General features: G+C 29.5%; 1 protein-coding gene and 1 long non-coding RNA gene across 2 annotated transcripts; one reads left to right on the top strand and one right to left on the bottom strand.

Moving 5' to 3' along the window:
- Positions 1-330: 330 nt before the first annotated feature.
- LOC150033505 (uncharacterized) lies at positions 331-2393 on the top strand. The gene is made up of 2 exons (XR_016523721.1): positions 331-564; positions 2059-2393. It is a non-coding gene; the product is annotated as an uncharacterized LOC150033505 (long non-coding RNA).
- On the bottom strand, positions 1871-8703 carry LOC120088894 (GDSL-like Lipase/Acylhydrolase superfamily protein). Its single transcript, XM_039046333.2, has 5 exons — positions 8320-8703; positions 5738-5868; positions 4180-4428; positions 3745-4000; positions 1871-2276 (listed from the first exon to the last, which is right to left on the bottom strand). The coding sequence occupies exons 1-5, from the start codon at positions 8600-8602 to the stop codon at positions 2053-2055; spliced, it is 1143 nt and encodes a 380-aa protein (XP_038902261.1). The 5' UTR covers positions 8603-8703; the 3' UTR covers positions 1871-2052.
- Between the last annotated feature and the right edge of the window lie 7819 nt (positions 8704-16522).

Below are 16522 nucleotides of genomic sequence, written 5' to 3'. Positions count from 1 at the left end.
TGACGAAATAATTTTGTATGGAGAATAGCAGGAGATCAAAAAATTGATTCGTTTTCCACTGGTGGGCTTAGTGTTGTGGTTAATAATACAGCTCATAATTCCACTACTTGAAACTTTTTGGGTTTCACATTTTTTCTAAAGCCAAAATCGAGAGACACGAAAGTACTTATTAAAAGGTTCATCAAATTTGTACTCATTCAAACACGTGATTTCACAGAAGGGGAAAAGAAGCAAATAGTAAGTCAACCCCTTATTTCTCTAAAAGAATTCATATCTAAAATGCTCACTTTTCTTCTATATAAAAGGTATCAAACTGAAGAGCTTCTCCATCTACTTAATTATACATTTATTTTTTACATGGGTTTGTGGTATATTCCATCTCTTGCACACTGGACAGACGCCGCCGCCTCCACCGTGGGTGGCTTCCGGCCGCTGTAGGAAGGTGGCTGGTGTGGATGAGATGGAATACGCCATTGAACTCATGTGATTCTAGGAGAAACACTTGAGACATGCAAAAATAGGGGCACAAATGTCATTGTCATGGATGTCTTCGTCCATAGAAAGGTAAAAGAATCGAATATATTTTGAACTTTTCTATATGGTTAATGCTGGGTTTGGTAGAATCCTACTTATCAAAATTATAAACTTAAAAGCTCCATCTCAAAACTAATCATAACACTAAGAGTCATCCATAAATCTTATAAATTATAAAGATTGTAAGATCTTTTCATTTTTTTAATGTGAAATTCCTCAATTTGCATTCAAGATGGTGTTTCTTTTTAGATTAACCATTCTTAGATTGGAACTTCAATTTTCTTTTTTTTTTATTTTCCTTTTTTTTTTTTATCGATTATCCATTTTGGTTTTATGGTCTTAGATACCATAATAGGCAAGTATAAAATTTTTGTTGGGTTTTAGCAAGATATTAGAAGTATAGTTTGTTCTACATCAGTTAAATTGAAGAAGGAGGATGAACTCCAATTAAATTTCTTTTGTATTCTATAGTTTGAAAGAGAAAAAGGTGTGAGTAATCAAAAGCTCTAAAAGAATGCTCCTGTAATTAAGTAAATTTTTTCTGGTTCGTGATTTTTCTACGTAAATTTTTGTGTTCCCATTTCTTATTTTTTTTATTGTTCTATTATTTTTCTGCTCTTTCCTGCGGTAGAAGTAAAAGGTTTTTCTCAACAATTTCATCTCAAATCCCATTAGGTATGGGAGGAATAACCCATAAATAATCTTTTAATCTACAATGAATATTGTGAGATCTTCTATTCTTTTCAATGTGGGATCCTCAACAACTAGTTTAATGAAGAAAATGAGAGTAGCAGAGTGTAAGCTTTTTCACATGGCGGGACTATGGAGTTAAAGATTAAAAAAAAACCTTTTTTTTTTGTGTGATTTGTGAAATGTGAGAAATGCATATTCTCCCCAGGTGTACTGTCCCTTTATATACTTCTTGTATAGTCCATTCCTTAATGTTTAGATGGAATCTAATTTAGTTGGAGCGAGAATTCAAACATTTGACTCATAAGAGAATTACAAATACCTTCGGTCAGTAAACCTATACATGTTTAGGCTATCAATAAGACAAGACATACATCTTAAGACAAACGAATCTATATGTAATATATTTGTTGTAACATTTGTGTGAACCCTATAAATTTGATGTATCTATCTTTAGTTTTTATACTTGTTTCTCTATCTTGGGAGCGTAGTCTATAATACCCTCAATTAATGTAAGACCTTTCGGGTATTCTAAAAACAAAATATTCGTGAGAGTCTTTGTCCAAAATAAACGACATTATACTAGTGTAAAGATGCGTGAAACATAGAAAAGGAAATAAAAGATCATAGCAATCCAGGCAAAATGTTTAGAAATCAAAAGGAAAAGCAACCAATCTTTACCATTGGGTCAAATTGTCAAACAGTTTAAAGACAATGCAAAAACATGCTATACACCAAATATGATGAGTAGATGCGCTATATATATTAAACTCAAATTTAGTCCTTTCTTGTTCCTTAATTAAAACATGTTAACAAATGATGTTTTTGTTAAAGGTCACGAAGCTGTCTGAGATTAAGAGGAAAGATGTATTTGTGGTCGCCATCAAGCAATTTCTTGGCAATAATAAGATTGGCAGCTTCACTTGGATGGTAAGGATCCCAAAACACATGTCTTGATCTCTCTGTGCATAAGCTGGATTGAGGTCCACATGGTATTATTCCTGCAAATTGCCCTCCATTCCCACAACATGCTCTACTTGCTGTCTTGAATCCTATAATTAAATGTATAGTCTTTCAATTTGCCACACCATTTTTCATACAGATGAATTGGAGGAAATTTCAAATATGATGTGGACTTAATTTAATTACTCTATATTTTTTTAATTTTTTGTCAGTTGGAGCATAGTTTAGTAATTAATATATATCACGATTTAACATAAGAGATGTAGGGTCTTATCGGTCCATTTTTTTAACCCAATAAACAAAACTTGATATACATATATATATTCAACCTATAATATAATGGTCAAACCAAGCATAACTCAATTGACATATAAGTATGTTAATAACCACTAGGTTTGCGGTTCGGATCCCTCTAATTCCAATTATACTAAAAAACCTATATATATTGAAAATGGTTGTTTTTAAATATAGGAAATGTACCAATTTATTTACAAATACAGTAAAGTATCACGGTCTATAATTGATAGACAATGAGACACACCAATAGAATTATTTCCAACAATTTTAACATATAAAAAAATTATCCTAATAAAAAGGTATAAATGTATATAAATATTTGAGTCATGCGAAGATTCATTACGTATGTTAATGTTCTGTATGGGCTAAAATAAATTGGTTGAATTAAAAGAAATAATACTTGTTTTATGTATCCATTTAGTTTCTCAAGAAGTTAAGTTGCATGATGAATTTTTATTTATAATTTGTCTTGTTAGTTAGTACATGGTTAGAAATAATTTTAAAATGATTAAACTCATTTTTATCATGTTTAAAATTTTTTCAAGATATATATTTAATCACTCAAAATTAATTCAATCGTTTTAGTACAATAAGAGTAGGGAGGATTCAAACCACATAGTTCTTGATTACTAACACATACACATGTCATTTGAGCTATGCACTCTTTTGCAAATCAATTCAATGTTTAATTCTAAACTTTTAAACACAATTTTCATACTATTAAAATTGATTTTGAATGATTAAATCAATAATTTTTTTTTATTGATTTTAAAAAATGACAAGTGATTTTAACCACTTCACAATTACTCTCGAATTGATTTGATTTGTCATGAATACTATTATTAAATAATAGTTTGACATGCCTATATTGCACAAAGATTTGTTAATAAATGGCACAACAAAAAGGGTGAAAAGAAAGTCGACAATTGAACAAGATAAGGTCACACAATGGTCTATAAAAGAGATAATTTAATAAAGTTGAAAAAATATGTTGTGAGAAATATCAATAAAGTTTTGTTCAACATACCACATTTATTTAATAACTAGACACGTCATATCATATTTAATTAATGATGTAAACGTAAACTACATAGAATCACAATTAATTATTTTGTTCTTAATATGAGCCAAAAGACATATTATCCAAAGACTTCATTTTCATGCCAAATTTGAAAGTCGTGAGATTATAAGTTATAACTAAGAAAAGATTTTAAAAAGTAAAAACAATAAGAGAGAAGAGAATTAGTATAGTATAGTTACCATAATTGTCATAGTTGACGATGAGTTCCATGACAAGATCATAGACATTGGCATAGACAAAAGTGGAGGTAGGGAGATTTTTGTTGAGATTGGCAAGCAAATCCTTCAATTTGGCATTGTATTGAAGGGCTAATTTGTTGGCCAAATCAACGCATTGGTCTTCATTCAATTGGTTTATGGTCTTTTGGTAGGGTATACATCCTATTGGCCCAACATTTCCCACTACGAATTTTCGAGCGTCCATTTGGTATAGTCTCTACATTCACTCAAGAAAACTTCAAACATCAATACAATCTCAAATTGTGTGGTGTTTATATAAGAATAATAAAGTATATGTATAAGTTGTCAAAATGAACCTAACTCAATGTTTCTATATATATACGTATAAAATAGTTATAAACTAGGATTAAAAATAGTGAGAATGCAAATACTCACGGTGAGCTGGTTTTTAAGATGAGAGATCATGTCATCAATGAAGGAATCAGGGGTCTGGGAAATTCTAGCGCCGATGGAAAGTACTGGAAGAAGATAATTATTCAAGAAATCATTGGCTCCAATTGTAATGGAAAATATGGACTTTTTGGCAATATATTCTTTTGCTTTTGGTACACCCATCAATTTATCAAACTCTTTTCTTGTTACGTTAAAGAAATCAACTTGAACGTCCATTCCCAACCTGTTTACCTGTGATATGGATATTTTCTATAAAACAACTCTAATTCATCGTTAATTCAAGTATAGTTCAGTGACCAAATACACTAATTATCATATCGAAAGTTGATAGTTTGATCTCTACCATCATAATGTTGTACTGAAGAGAATAAAAATTAAGCGGCCTTTCAACACAATTTATTTAAAAAATAATCATATCGACAAAAACATTTTATTGATATTACTTATATAAAATTAGAATCTCCATCAACATCAAAATTTAAGAACTTGGTTGTGATTCAAATTATTTTAATGAAAAAATAACCAAATACTCGAGGGCACATTCGGAAGTGTTTTTAAAAATAGTTATTTTAAATTAAAAAGTGATTTTGTACCGTTAAAAGTGATTTCTAATCACTTTGATAACATGTTTAAGATTGACTTTTTAAAAAGTGTTTTGAGTTAAATTATTTAATTATAATTAATTTAGTAAAATTGTTATAAATCATGATAGTATTTAGTTCCCTATTAGTGGGAACTTTTTTTATATGAAATAATAATCTTTAAAAAAAAAAATCACTCACAATCCTATATAAAAAATAAATTGGAAATCACCTCCCAAGTATTGACCAGGAATCAATTGAAGTGATTTTGGAAGTTTTCAAAATCACGTTCTCATTATTATTATTTTTAGGAACTTTCTCACTATTGTCAAACAACATAGTTTAAGAAATAAAGTCGTTTTAGTTATTCCAAAATCACTCTCAAATATATTTTATTAGGAGCTGTTTGACCCATCAACTTCTTAAGTGGGTATAAACAACTCAACTTCAATAATAAACATCATTAAACTTAGCACATCTATTGAGTAATTCTATCTTCACATTTTTTTTTTTTTTTTTTACTTTTTTACATTTATTAAGAAACTGCATCTTTCTCTCTATCTTTACTTTTTCACATTTATCGAATAACTTCATCTTTTCTTCTTAATCTACTTTTCACAATTATTGAAAAATTCCATTTTAAAACTCTAGACCACAGACAAAAACTTATTAACTCCATACTTATTAATTCTACTCATATGATCAAACAACCCTAAGTAAATCAATGTTTTAGTAAGAAAAAAATATTTTAAGGAAAATGTTTAATCAATAAGTATATGCCAAATTTGCACTCAATATGGTAAAAATAGACGTCCACGACTAAAAAGTCAAAAGCTTTGAATATTCTAACTCGATCAATCCAAATAAGAAATAATTAAAAAAGAAAAGTGGACAACAACCAAAGTGGAGAATTATGTAAAATATTAAAAAGGAAAAGAGGTGAGAGAGAGAATTCATACGAAGATTCTTCCGGTTGCATTGAGAATTCCTCCACCGCCGGATGCATAGTTAACGCCGTACAATATTGATTTGCCGGTGGCGTTTGGGTCTAGATATGGCACTGCGTGGTTTGGTATTCCTAATTCTTCACCTACGATCCAACCAATTCACATTTTACCTTTATATCCATTCCAATACTAATAAATAAATAAATAAATCCCTTATTAATTAAATACAAAATAAAATTATACATTTTTAAGGGTTAAATTACAAATTTAGTCCCTATAGATTAGAGAAAATTAGAATTATTAGTCGTTTAAAAAATTAGAATTTAGTCCCTATCTATGTTTAAATAAATCTTCGTAAATAGTCCCTATAGTCGTAAATAATCCATGTTGCACCTACTACTTATGAGGGTTTTGCAACATGGATTGTTTATGAAGTTTTTATCAAAACATATGAACAATTTATGAGGGTTTTATCAAACCATACGGACTAAAATCCTAATTATAAGCTATAGAGACTGAATTCTAATTTTTCCAATCTATTTTAATCCAAGTTTAAATTCCATTTTACTCTCTTTATTACCGTTCTTCTTCTTCTTCTTTTTTTTTTTTTCATATTTTTATAAAACCTATTTTAGTTCATGTATTCTTTAACCTGTAGTAGTGGTTTCAATCTCTGAACACCAATGTTTACTCATTAATTTAATAGGCGAACGATGTGGATTGTTTGAACAATTGTGTGAAATAGCCTTAAAGTTATGATACAAATATGTGATCTAAAATTTTAACATATTTTAAACTTTTTGATTTTTGTAGTTCAACGACATTGGTGGAGGGACGAGTACTTGGGATTCAAACTTAACATTTGGTCCATTAAAATATATATTTTAACTAATTGACTTATGTTGAAATTGGTTAATCTGACTAATTCATATATTCGATTTATTTTATTTGAGATGACTATGACCCACTTATTTGGTAATTCTATAAGATCCATCTTGTTCAACTAACTAATAGTTAGGTAAGAATTGAGTTCCGATCATGTACGTAAGAGCAAGCACATAACCAATTATTCATTAATAATCACATGATGAAATGAGCTATTAGACTTTTTATATATATATATATATATTTTTTTTTCAAATTTAGGACCCACACTAAATGCAATAATGAAAATATAGAGACTTATAAGGTGCCCCTTTCGACTTCAACAATTACAAAGGAAAAAAAAATCAAATTTACCACTAGACTTGAAAAGTTTCCGACTTTAATTAGAAACTTTAATTTTTTTAAAAAAATTGAACCCTAGGCTTACATGTTGTAATTTTACCTAATGTTCAATTTTTGTGAAGCTCATCCTCTAATATTTTAACCAATTTCAACAGAAATCAAGACTTACATATAATTAAGTTGCACAAAAGAACGATGAAATAAATCCTTCAACAAACTTATAAATTTCAATAAAATTTTCTTTCTAATGTCTACTTTTACACATGATTATATTTTATATTCATTAAATGCATATGCACGTTATTGATGAGTTTTCAAAGCAAAGTCTATCAGAAAGGTTAAATTTGCGACCTTCATTAAATTTAAGGTAAAGAACACAATAATTATTAAAGTTTAAGTAGCGTGTTGAAATGATATTGAAATTTTAGAGTATAAATAATAAATATACATTATGAGGTCTATATAAAAATTGATATCTCCCCTTTAAAAAAAAAATTTATGTATTTGGTTGAGTACTTTATTACACAAACACCTAATCAACTAATCTTCTCTCTCATTTTTACTCCAAAAACACACTTAAATGAATGTATCACCAATTTTATTAAATTTTGAACATATGGAGAGGTTGCTATATAAATAGGACAAAATACTTGAGTTTGATATTTATTTGGTTTAAAGTTTCATAATGAAAACGTTAATCATTGAGTTTTGAGAAATATAATGGTTCTAAATGATTTTGAAACTCCTTTTAATTTTAGTTGATTAACATTAAGATGATTATTGGTGCTAATTGTACCTTCAAAATTTAGAAATACCTATTTGATTTAATCATGAAGTGAATGGAACATTTTTCCTCTCCCATTTTTCTCCTCGCTCCCATGTCATAATCTTTGATATTCATGTTATTGCCACGTTAGATAGCCATCAATGTCGTTGTCTCTTGCATCTTTCAGAAGAAAGGAAAGAACTTTTCATTTTATAGATAGATTTGGAATAATGGAGAAACTTTCTTTTTGTTTTAGGTAACTCCTTGGTTCTCAAATCTAGAATTATGAAATGAAGGAGAATTTCCCTTGTCCAACTTTAAATTCCAATTCGATAGAGTTTTAGTAGGGACAATTTAAGTTCCATCGATAGTGACAAGCACCAAAAAAAGGAAGAAGAAGGAGGGAAGGAAGAGAAATAATGTCAAGTGATCACAAGCAACAATCTAATAGCTACATCATTTTATAGTTAGCAAACTAATGGTTACAGTAGACTAAAGTGTTTATGTTTTGAAATTTTAAATGCTCAAATAACACAAATTTCAAAATTGTTAACCAAAATTGTATTCTCCCAATAACATGTGTTCGTAAGGAGGTACTTACCAACGATGTCGCCGATGGTTCGACCGTTGGTAAAGCGGCCGGTGGGGTTGCCTCCTGAAGGCTTATAATCAATACCATTGGGACGAAGATTAGCTTTAGACAAAGTTGGCAAATAGTTATTATTTCCAGCATCAACCAATGAATCACCAAAGATAAATGAAGCTCCCACAGCCACCTTCTTGTTAGCACCATCAACTCCATTGTTACTTAACAAACAGCCCATCGAAATCAAACCAACAATCAACAAACCCATTTTGCAACCTTTCATGATCATCACTACCATAGAAACAAGGATTTATGTTTATTTATATAAGCACTAATATTTTGCATGGTATTATTGGTGAATATCTACTTTTTGGTTTTTTTAAGGCTACAAGACTCCCATTTGGAAAAACTTATGCAAGTTATTTATTATTTGAATTAAAGTCACATTTTGGTTTGACTTTTATTTTTTGCTGTAAAGTTTTAAACTTTGATGGGGTTGTTTATCAGAATTATTTCCCAACCAAAGAAGTTCATGGCAAAAGGAAACCAAATCTTCACTAGTTATTTAATGCTGGTGAACTTAAACTATTTTTATTTTATTTTTAAATTAAATTAAATTTTTGGCACTCAAAAAAGTAGAGGGGAAGATCGGCATGTTTGGTGGGGAATATAAAATCAAAGAATTAAAAACTAGGGATTGAATAAAAACATAATTTTATTTCATAATTATAGATAGAAAAATTTTCACAGAGAACAAAATGTCAAACTATTTATAGAAATAGAAAAAAAATAGTTCTACATTTAAAAATTTCAAATTCAAAATTTGGATATCCTTGAACATGAACATGTATGTTTTTCTTTAAGACATTATTAAAATGAAAGACTTCAAAAATGAATTTTAGATTGCCTACAAAACGCATATTATTTGACTCATAAAATCTAAAAACATGAAAAAAAAAATCTAGATTGTCTACCAAAAAATCCTAAAATAATCGAGAGTATTTACCACCTGCTAAAAATAAACTTAAGATAAAAATTATTCGTATTGGTATTATCGATTTTTATTTAGTTAAAGAATATAATAATATATAATATAAAAAAATTTGACATTTGTTGTGAACTTGAAGAGCACAACGGGAACACAAATACCAATAAGGTATAATACTAAAATAAATATAATTTAATATAATAATAAAATAAATAATATTAAAAACAAATTAAATATAATATATAAATAAAATAAAATAAAATAAATCAGCAAAATATAAAATACGAAATTTCTCTAAATTCTCTATTTTCTCCAATTTTCATGAAATTTTTCCAATGCGTATGTGTCTTCCAAAACCCACCAAATGCCACTATTTATAGGCAATTTGGCAAGTAGGAGATGGATTACATGGACACTAATGATGTGTAATGTTGAAACACATGAACAATACTTTGGGAAATTGGGGCATGACAAATTATCAATGGACACTAAGCATGAACATCTAATGAGTATCTATTATCATAATTTGTATGATACTCTCCCTTAGATGTCCATTATATATATGAAATATGCCTCGTTAAAACCTTACTAAAAAAAATCTAATGGAAAAACAATCCTAGTGAAGGAAAAAAAAAATACATATTTCATATAATTTATACTCCTAAAAAGTATATTTACTGTCCCTCATAGAAACATCACTTGAAATCTCTAAGTCGCCATATTCCAATGTTGTGCACCAATTTTTTTTAAAGATTGTGGTAGGTAATGCCTTTGTAAATAAGTTTGCCAGGTTAACTTTCGAACAAATTTGTTGTACAGTGATATCGTCATTTTCTTCATGATCATGAGTGTGGAAAAGCTTTGGTGAAATATGCTTTGTTCTATCTCCTTTAATATATCCTCTTTTAATTTGGGATATACATGTTGTGTTGTCTTCATATAATATTGTTGAAAGATTTTTATTAGAAGACAAACTACATGTTTCATGAATGTGGTGGGTCATTGATCTTAACCAAACACATTCTAGACTAGCCTGGTGAATTGTAAGAATTACAACATGATTTGAGGAAGTAGTCATTATGGTCTGTTTCATTGATTGCCACAACACAGTAGTTCCTCCACATGTGAATAGATAACCTGATTGAGATTTAGCTTTGTGTGGATCAGATAAATATCCAGAACTTGCATAACCAACTAGATCAAAATTTGATTTATTTGAATAAAACAAACTCATATCAATCGTTCCTCAGAGATAACGGAGTATATGCTTAATTTCGTTCCAATGTCTTTATTGGAAAAGAACTATATCTTGTAAATAAATTTACTGAAAATGAAATATCTGGTCTTGTATTATTAGCAAGATAATAAGTGCACCAATTGTACTAAGATATGGTACTTCAGGACCAAAAAGTTCTTCATTATCATCTTGAGTTCAAAATATATCTTTCTTCACATCTAGTGAATGAACTTCCATTGAAATTTTCAATAGATGTGCTTTGTCCATATAGAATATTTTCAAAATTTTTCCATTTTAAAAAATTTCCTATATAAGTTGACTAATAAACAAATATCTCATCTGCTAAATGTTCAATTTGTAAGCCAAGACAAAATTTTGTTTTTCCGAGATCTCTCATCTCAAATTCTTACTTAAGATATTCTATTGCATTTGAAAGTTCTTCAAGAGTTCCAATTATATTTAAATCATCAAGATATACAGTTATAATAGCAAACTCTAACTATGTTTTCTTTATACAAACACATGAACATATTGGATTGTTTTAATATCCTTCTTTTAATAAATATCCACTCAGGCAATTGTACCACATTCGTCCTAATTGTTTCAATCCACATAGCGATCTCTGTAACTTTATTGAATACAATTCCTGGGAATTTGATTAATATGTTTCAGGTACTTTAAATCCTTATGAGATTCTCATATAAATATCATTATCAAGAGATCCATATAAATATGTTGTGACTACATACATAAGATGCATGTCAAAATTTGCATACACAATCTGACCAATTAAATATCTTAATGTAATTGCATCCACCACAAGAGAATAATCTCCTCATAATTAATATAAGATCTTTATGAGAAACCTTGTGCAACTATCTTGCTTTATATCTTGCGACAACATTATTTTCATTTCTTTTTCTCATAAATACTCATTTATAACCCATAGGTTTGACACCTTCTAGTGTTCAGACTACTAGTCCGAAAACCTGACATTTATGAGTTTAATTCTGCCTCGATTGTTTCTTTCCACTGAACCCAATCTTTTCTATGTCGATATTCTTCAATAGCTTTTGGTTCATAATCATCATTTTCAGATATAATATCAAAAGCAACATTATATACAAAAATATTGTCAATAATTACATGAATCCGATTCCATATTTTTCCTGTCATGACATAGTTTATTGAAATCTCATTATTATCTTAAGGTATTTCACCTTCTTGACTAGTCACGTAAAGGATTTCTTCATGGGTGTTTGTAAGAGTAAATTAGCATGCAGCGGAAGTAACAAGGATCAATAAGCATTCTAATTCATTAACTTTGGCAGAAACTAAAGCATGTTCATCTAATATAAGAGGGTTTGAAGTCATACCTTTGTTTAATTCTTTAAGATCTTGATCCTCAGTAGTTGTCTTCTCCAAAACTCACCGTGAACCACCTCAAGATCTTTCCCATTATCCTCTTGAAGCTTTAGAATGAGTTGTGGGACTCAAGAACAACTTGAACCAATAGAAAACAAGGGAGAAGCTCACTGCACCAGTTTGTTTGAAGAACTTTTTTTTCAACACGAAATTTTCTTTAAAATCTCTTTTGAATGCATGCCTAAATCCCACTCCAATCTTCTTTATTTATTACAGGTGAACATGCAAAGAAGATGGTTGCATGAGATGCAGCTCATGTTTGGAGTAATTGAAGCCAAAGTAAATGGTTTTTTTGTGTGAGTAAGTTGAAGATGGTAATAGAAAAACCAAATTTTCCATTTTGTGCAAATTTTCAACTTTTCTATTTTCATCAAATGATTTCAATAAATAAAATTTGATTTTAAAACTGAAAATATTATTAATTTTATAAAATTAATTTCATAAATTAATTTTCTAATAAAATTAATAAATAATTATTTAAATTATCATTTAAATAATTATAATTAATTTAATATCAAATATTAAATTAATTTTTACACAAATCCACCTTTATATATTTAAATCATATTTAAATATAAATTCTCCTCCTCCGTTTAATTCTAATTTGAACGTTTCAAATTAACTTATCATGCTACTCTAAAACTTATCCATTTACAAGCTAGTAGGGAGACCTCGCGGACCTATAAATCATGGGTTCCAACAATCCGAGATTAATCAGCTAAACTCATTATACCAAATTAATCTCCATTTGTTAACTAATGAGTCACTCCATTTATAGCCCATAGTTGAACTCCTCTCACTGTAGATATATTATGTCCACTTGATATAACCATAATCAGTAAGTCGATCCTTACAGATTGTTTGTAATCACATCTAGGTCAAGATTACCGTTTTACCCCTGTGAATACATCTTATTACTTAAGTTCCTACTGACCTTCTAATGAACAATTTTGATTCATAATACTTATGAATAAAGTCCTTTCTATATCATGAGAAGGCGGGGCCTCAATTGTTCAAGACCTGAAATCAGTTCTTAAGAAAACAACCTATCTGCTAACTTTAAATCGGGTAAGAGTGAATTCCATCTTGCAGGGCTATGTCCCCAGCTATTCATCCAGTCTTATCCCTAAAATGGGAGGCTTATTGAGCAGTGCTGTTGGACAACTCTCACCCATGCAGATCAAAGGATAATCTCGAACAAACAGGAGTGCATAGCTAACTCAAGATTAAAATCAAGTTAACCTAGGTTACTTTATAAATGAAATAGTTAGTTTTAACAGTAAACGGTCGTTATAAAGAAAAGTGACTATTTTTGTGGTCCAGTCTATATGCAAACTCATTGCATAGGATGCTCCCACTTACATGTCTCTACGTGAATGATCTGTGGATCACATCATTTGTAGCACTTTACAATTCTTTTGTAACAACTACAGAGTGAGCCACATCCAATAGTGTTACCAGGATGAGATACCCAATTTCATCCATATACTTATTAAACCATTTAGGCTATATACTGTTAACTTGATCCTGTTTATGTCACCACATAAAATTAAAGTATTCGAACTATAGTCATGGGTATGTTTATTAGATTTTCATAATAGAATGCAAAATCAACAACTTATTATTATTGATAAATAGAATGTTTAACACGAATGGTGAGTTTTAGGACATTCCCAACATGATTTACATCCTCAACCAAGTCTTTTTAACTATTAATTATTTTTCTTTCTAGAGGATTTTTATCTTTGGAACCCACTGATTTACCACGCTTCTAGCATGTTCCAGACTCATTAGTGACAACTTGTTGTGTTGGGTATCAATTTTCGATAGAATATTTGTAGTTGGTATATGTGATTTAGTTACTTTCTTTGCACCTATAAATGCAAGTAACTAATTTGTTGTAATTTGCAAATGAATTATCTTCTAAACTTCAAGTTCACATTAATTTGTACAAGGATCAAAATGAGAAATTAACGATGCATTCCATGTAATTTCTTTTTCCAACTTCTTAATTTCTCTCTCTAATGTCGTGTCTCATTAAAATGACAATCAACAAATCGTATAGTAAATACACCACCTGTCAGGGGTTCAAGATATTTGATGATTGGTGATATCCAATATATATTCTTAACCTCTTTTAAGGACCCATCTTAGTATGTTGTGGTGGATCAATTGAAACATATACTTGCTGGGTTAAAATCCCAAATGCAGTGGAAAAAAAATTTCAAACAATATTCATATTTTAATAACAAATTAACAGAGGAAATAAAATCTAGAAACCCTTACGATCTTGACGACTCTCGAAGCCTTTACCAACTCTTTTGATCTATGATCTTGATTTCTATACTACAAATCAAGTGAACACCACCAAAATGGTTTCACCAATATTCTAGTGAGGTAGAAGTAGATAAGATAAAAAAATCTCAGAAGACCAAAAACTAGAGAGAAAAAAAATTATGTGATGTAGAGAGAACTAAGAGAGGAAGAAGTTAGGGAGAAGATCTCTCCCACTCCTATGTAAATGTTAGGAGTTTGTTATAACTAATTTATTTAAATTAATTATTTATTTAATTACTAAATTAAATCAAATATAATTTTTTAACTAAATAACAATAAATCTATTTAATTTAAAAATAAATTAAATAAAAATTAAATTTATTAAAATAAATCAAATAATAATTAATTGATCAAATTAATTAATTAATAAATAATAATTAAATATCTCATATTTGTTTAAATGTGCATTAGAATCATATTCTAATACATCTATCTCTCATAACCTATAGTTTTCATTCAAATAATTAAATTCATTCATTCATTCATTCTCTAATTAATTAATCATTAAATTAAATCACATATTTAATTTAACCTTATAAAATCATATTCAATTATTTTTCTCTCATATTACCAAATAGTTTTAATGTGCATCTAACGCGCATTGATTTTAACCTATAGTTTTAATATGAATTCTATTCATATTAAATCTAATATTTAAACTCCTTCAAATATTTATTTCTCTCATTAAATTAATTTTTAAATCAAATTCAAAATAAATTTATATTATAAATTTTAATTAAAATATAAACTTTATATTAAAAAGTATCATACATTATATTCGTTCCCTTTGTAAATTTGAACATTTTAAATTACTTTAATGATCTCAATACCCTTTATGAGCTACTAGTAGGAACTAATGAATCTACAGATTTAAAGCTCCAACGATATGAGATTAATTGGCTAAACTCATTAACCAAGTTAATCAATATTCGTTAAATGTGGGTACACTCCACTATAGACCCACTGTTCCACTATTCTCACTGCAGATATATTTCTGTATCCACGGATATTGACCAATAATAGCAAGTTAGTGTTTCACGAGTGTTCATAACACTATCTAGATCAAATTACCATTTTACCTCTAGGTTACCTCTATATCGTTAAGTCTCAGTGCTCGTCTAATGAACATTTTGTTTGTGGTCCAACCATCAAACAGAAGCCCTCCTAGGCTAGTGGGAGGGTAGGACCCTTTGTTCAAGTCTTGGAGACGCCAATTATGGGAACATTCATCTACTTACCCTAAATTCAAGAATAGTGAATTCCATCTCATGAAATTATGTTCCCAACTCCCTACTTGGTCTTGTCCCCAAAATGGCAAGCTTATTGACTCAGCGAACTGACCACTCTCACCCATACAAATCAAAGGATAATCCCTCATGAATAGGAGTCCATAACTCACTTAGGATTAAGACTAAGTTGCCTAAGTCATCCTAATGAAATAGAAACCTGACTAGTCAACGGAGTTACATCTAATGGTTACTTTTTCATGGTCTAGTCTTATGCAAACTTATTGCATAGGATATCCCCACTCGTATGTCCCTTACACGAATGATTACATTATTGCATTTGTATCAAATACAAAGTGGACCGTATCCATAGTGTCACCAGGATAAGGTACTCAGTCTTATCCATATACTATTGACCCTTTAGGTTGTATCTTGAACATTAATCTCTGTCTATCTCCACATACAGTTCAAGATTCATACAATAGTCTAGGATGTTAGTTGATTGGATTAGGGTTATTTAGGCAAGATAAATACAAGATAAGCAATACCTATTTATTGTAATAAACATTGATAACCCTTTATTAATGATCGGTCAAATGTTACATTTACTATTTACAAGTTTTAGGTCATAAAACCCAACAAACTCCCACTTGAACTAAAACTCTAGTAGGTGGGATGTATATACAATAAATATTCCAAAGCTAGAAATGTAAAATGTATAATGTACAGTATATTAAAAGTAAATATACAAATACAATAAACTAGGGCATCCTTATACCCATTACACATCTCCCACTTACCCCAGATTATACTATATACATGTCTCGCAGACATAGACTCCCTAGATGACCCTCAGACACTTTAGTCGAGAGAGTCCTTGTAAACGGATCGGCGATGTTGTGCTCTAAAACGATCTTGGTGATGATCGTATCTATTCGTTGCACAATCTCCCATATCAAGTGATACTTCCTCTCTATATGCTCTTCTCGTTTGTGGCTGCGAGGT

This window comes from Benincasa hispida, chromosome 10 (genome assembly GCF_027475165.1).
Source record: "Benincasa hispida cultivar pf3 chromosome 10, pf3_genome.v1.1, whole genome shotgun sequence".
Taxonomy (NCBI): domain Eukaryota; kingdom Viridiplantae; phylum Streptophyta; class Magnoliopsida; order Cucurbitales; family Cucurbitaceae; genus Benincasa; species Benincasa hispida.
The sequence above is the reverse complement of the archived record's forward strand: the minus strand, read 5'-3'. Positions and strand labels throughout refer to the sequence as shown.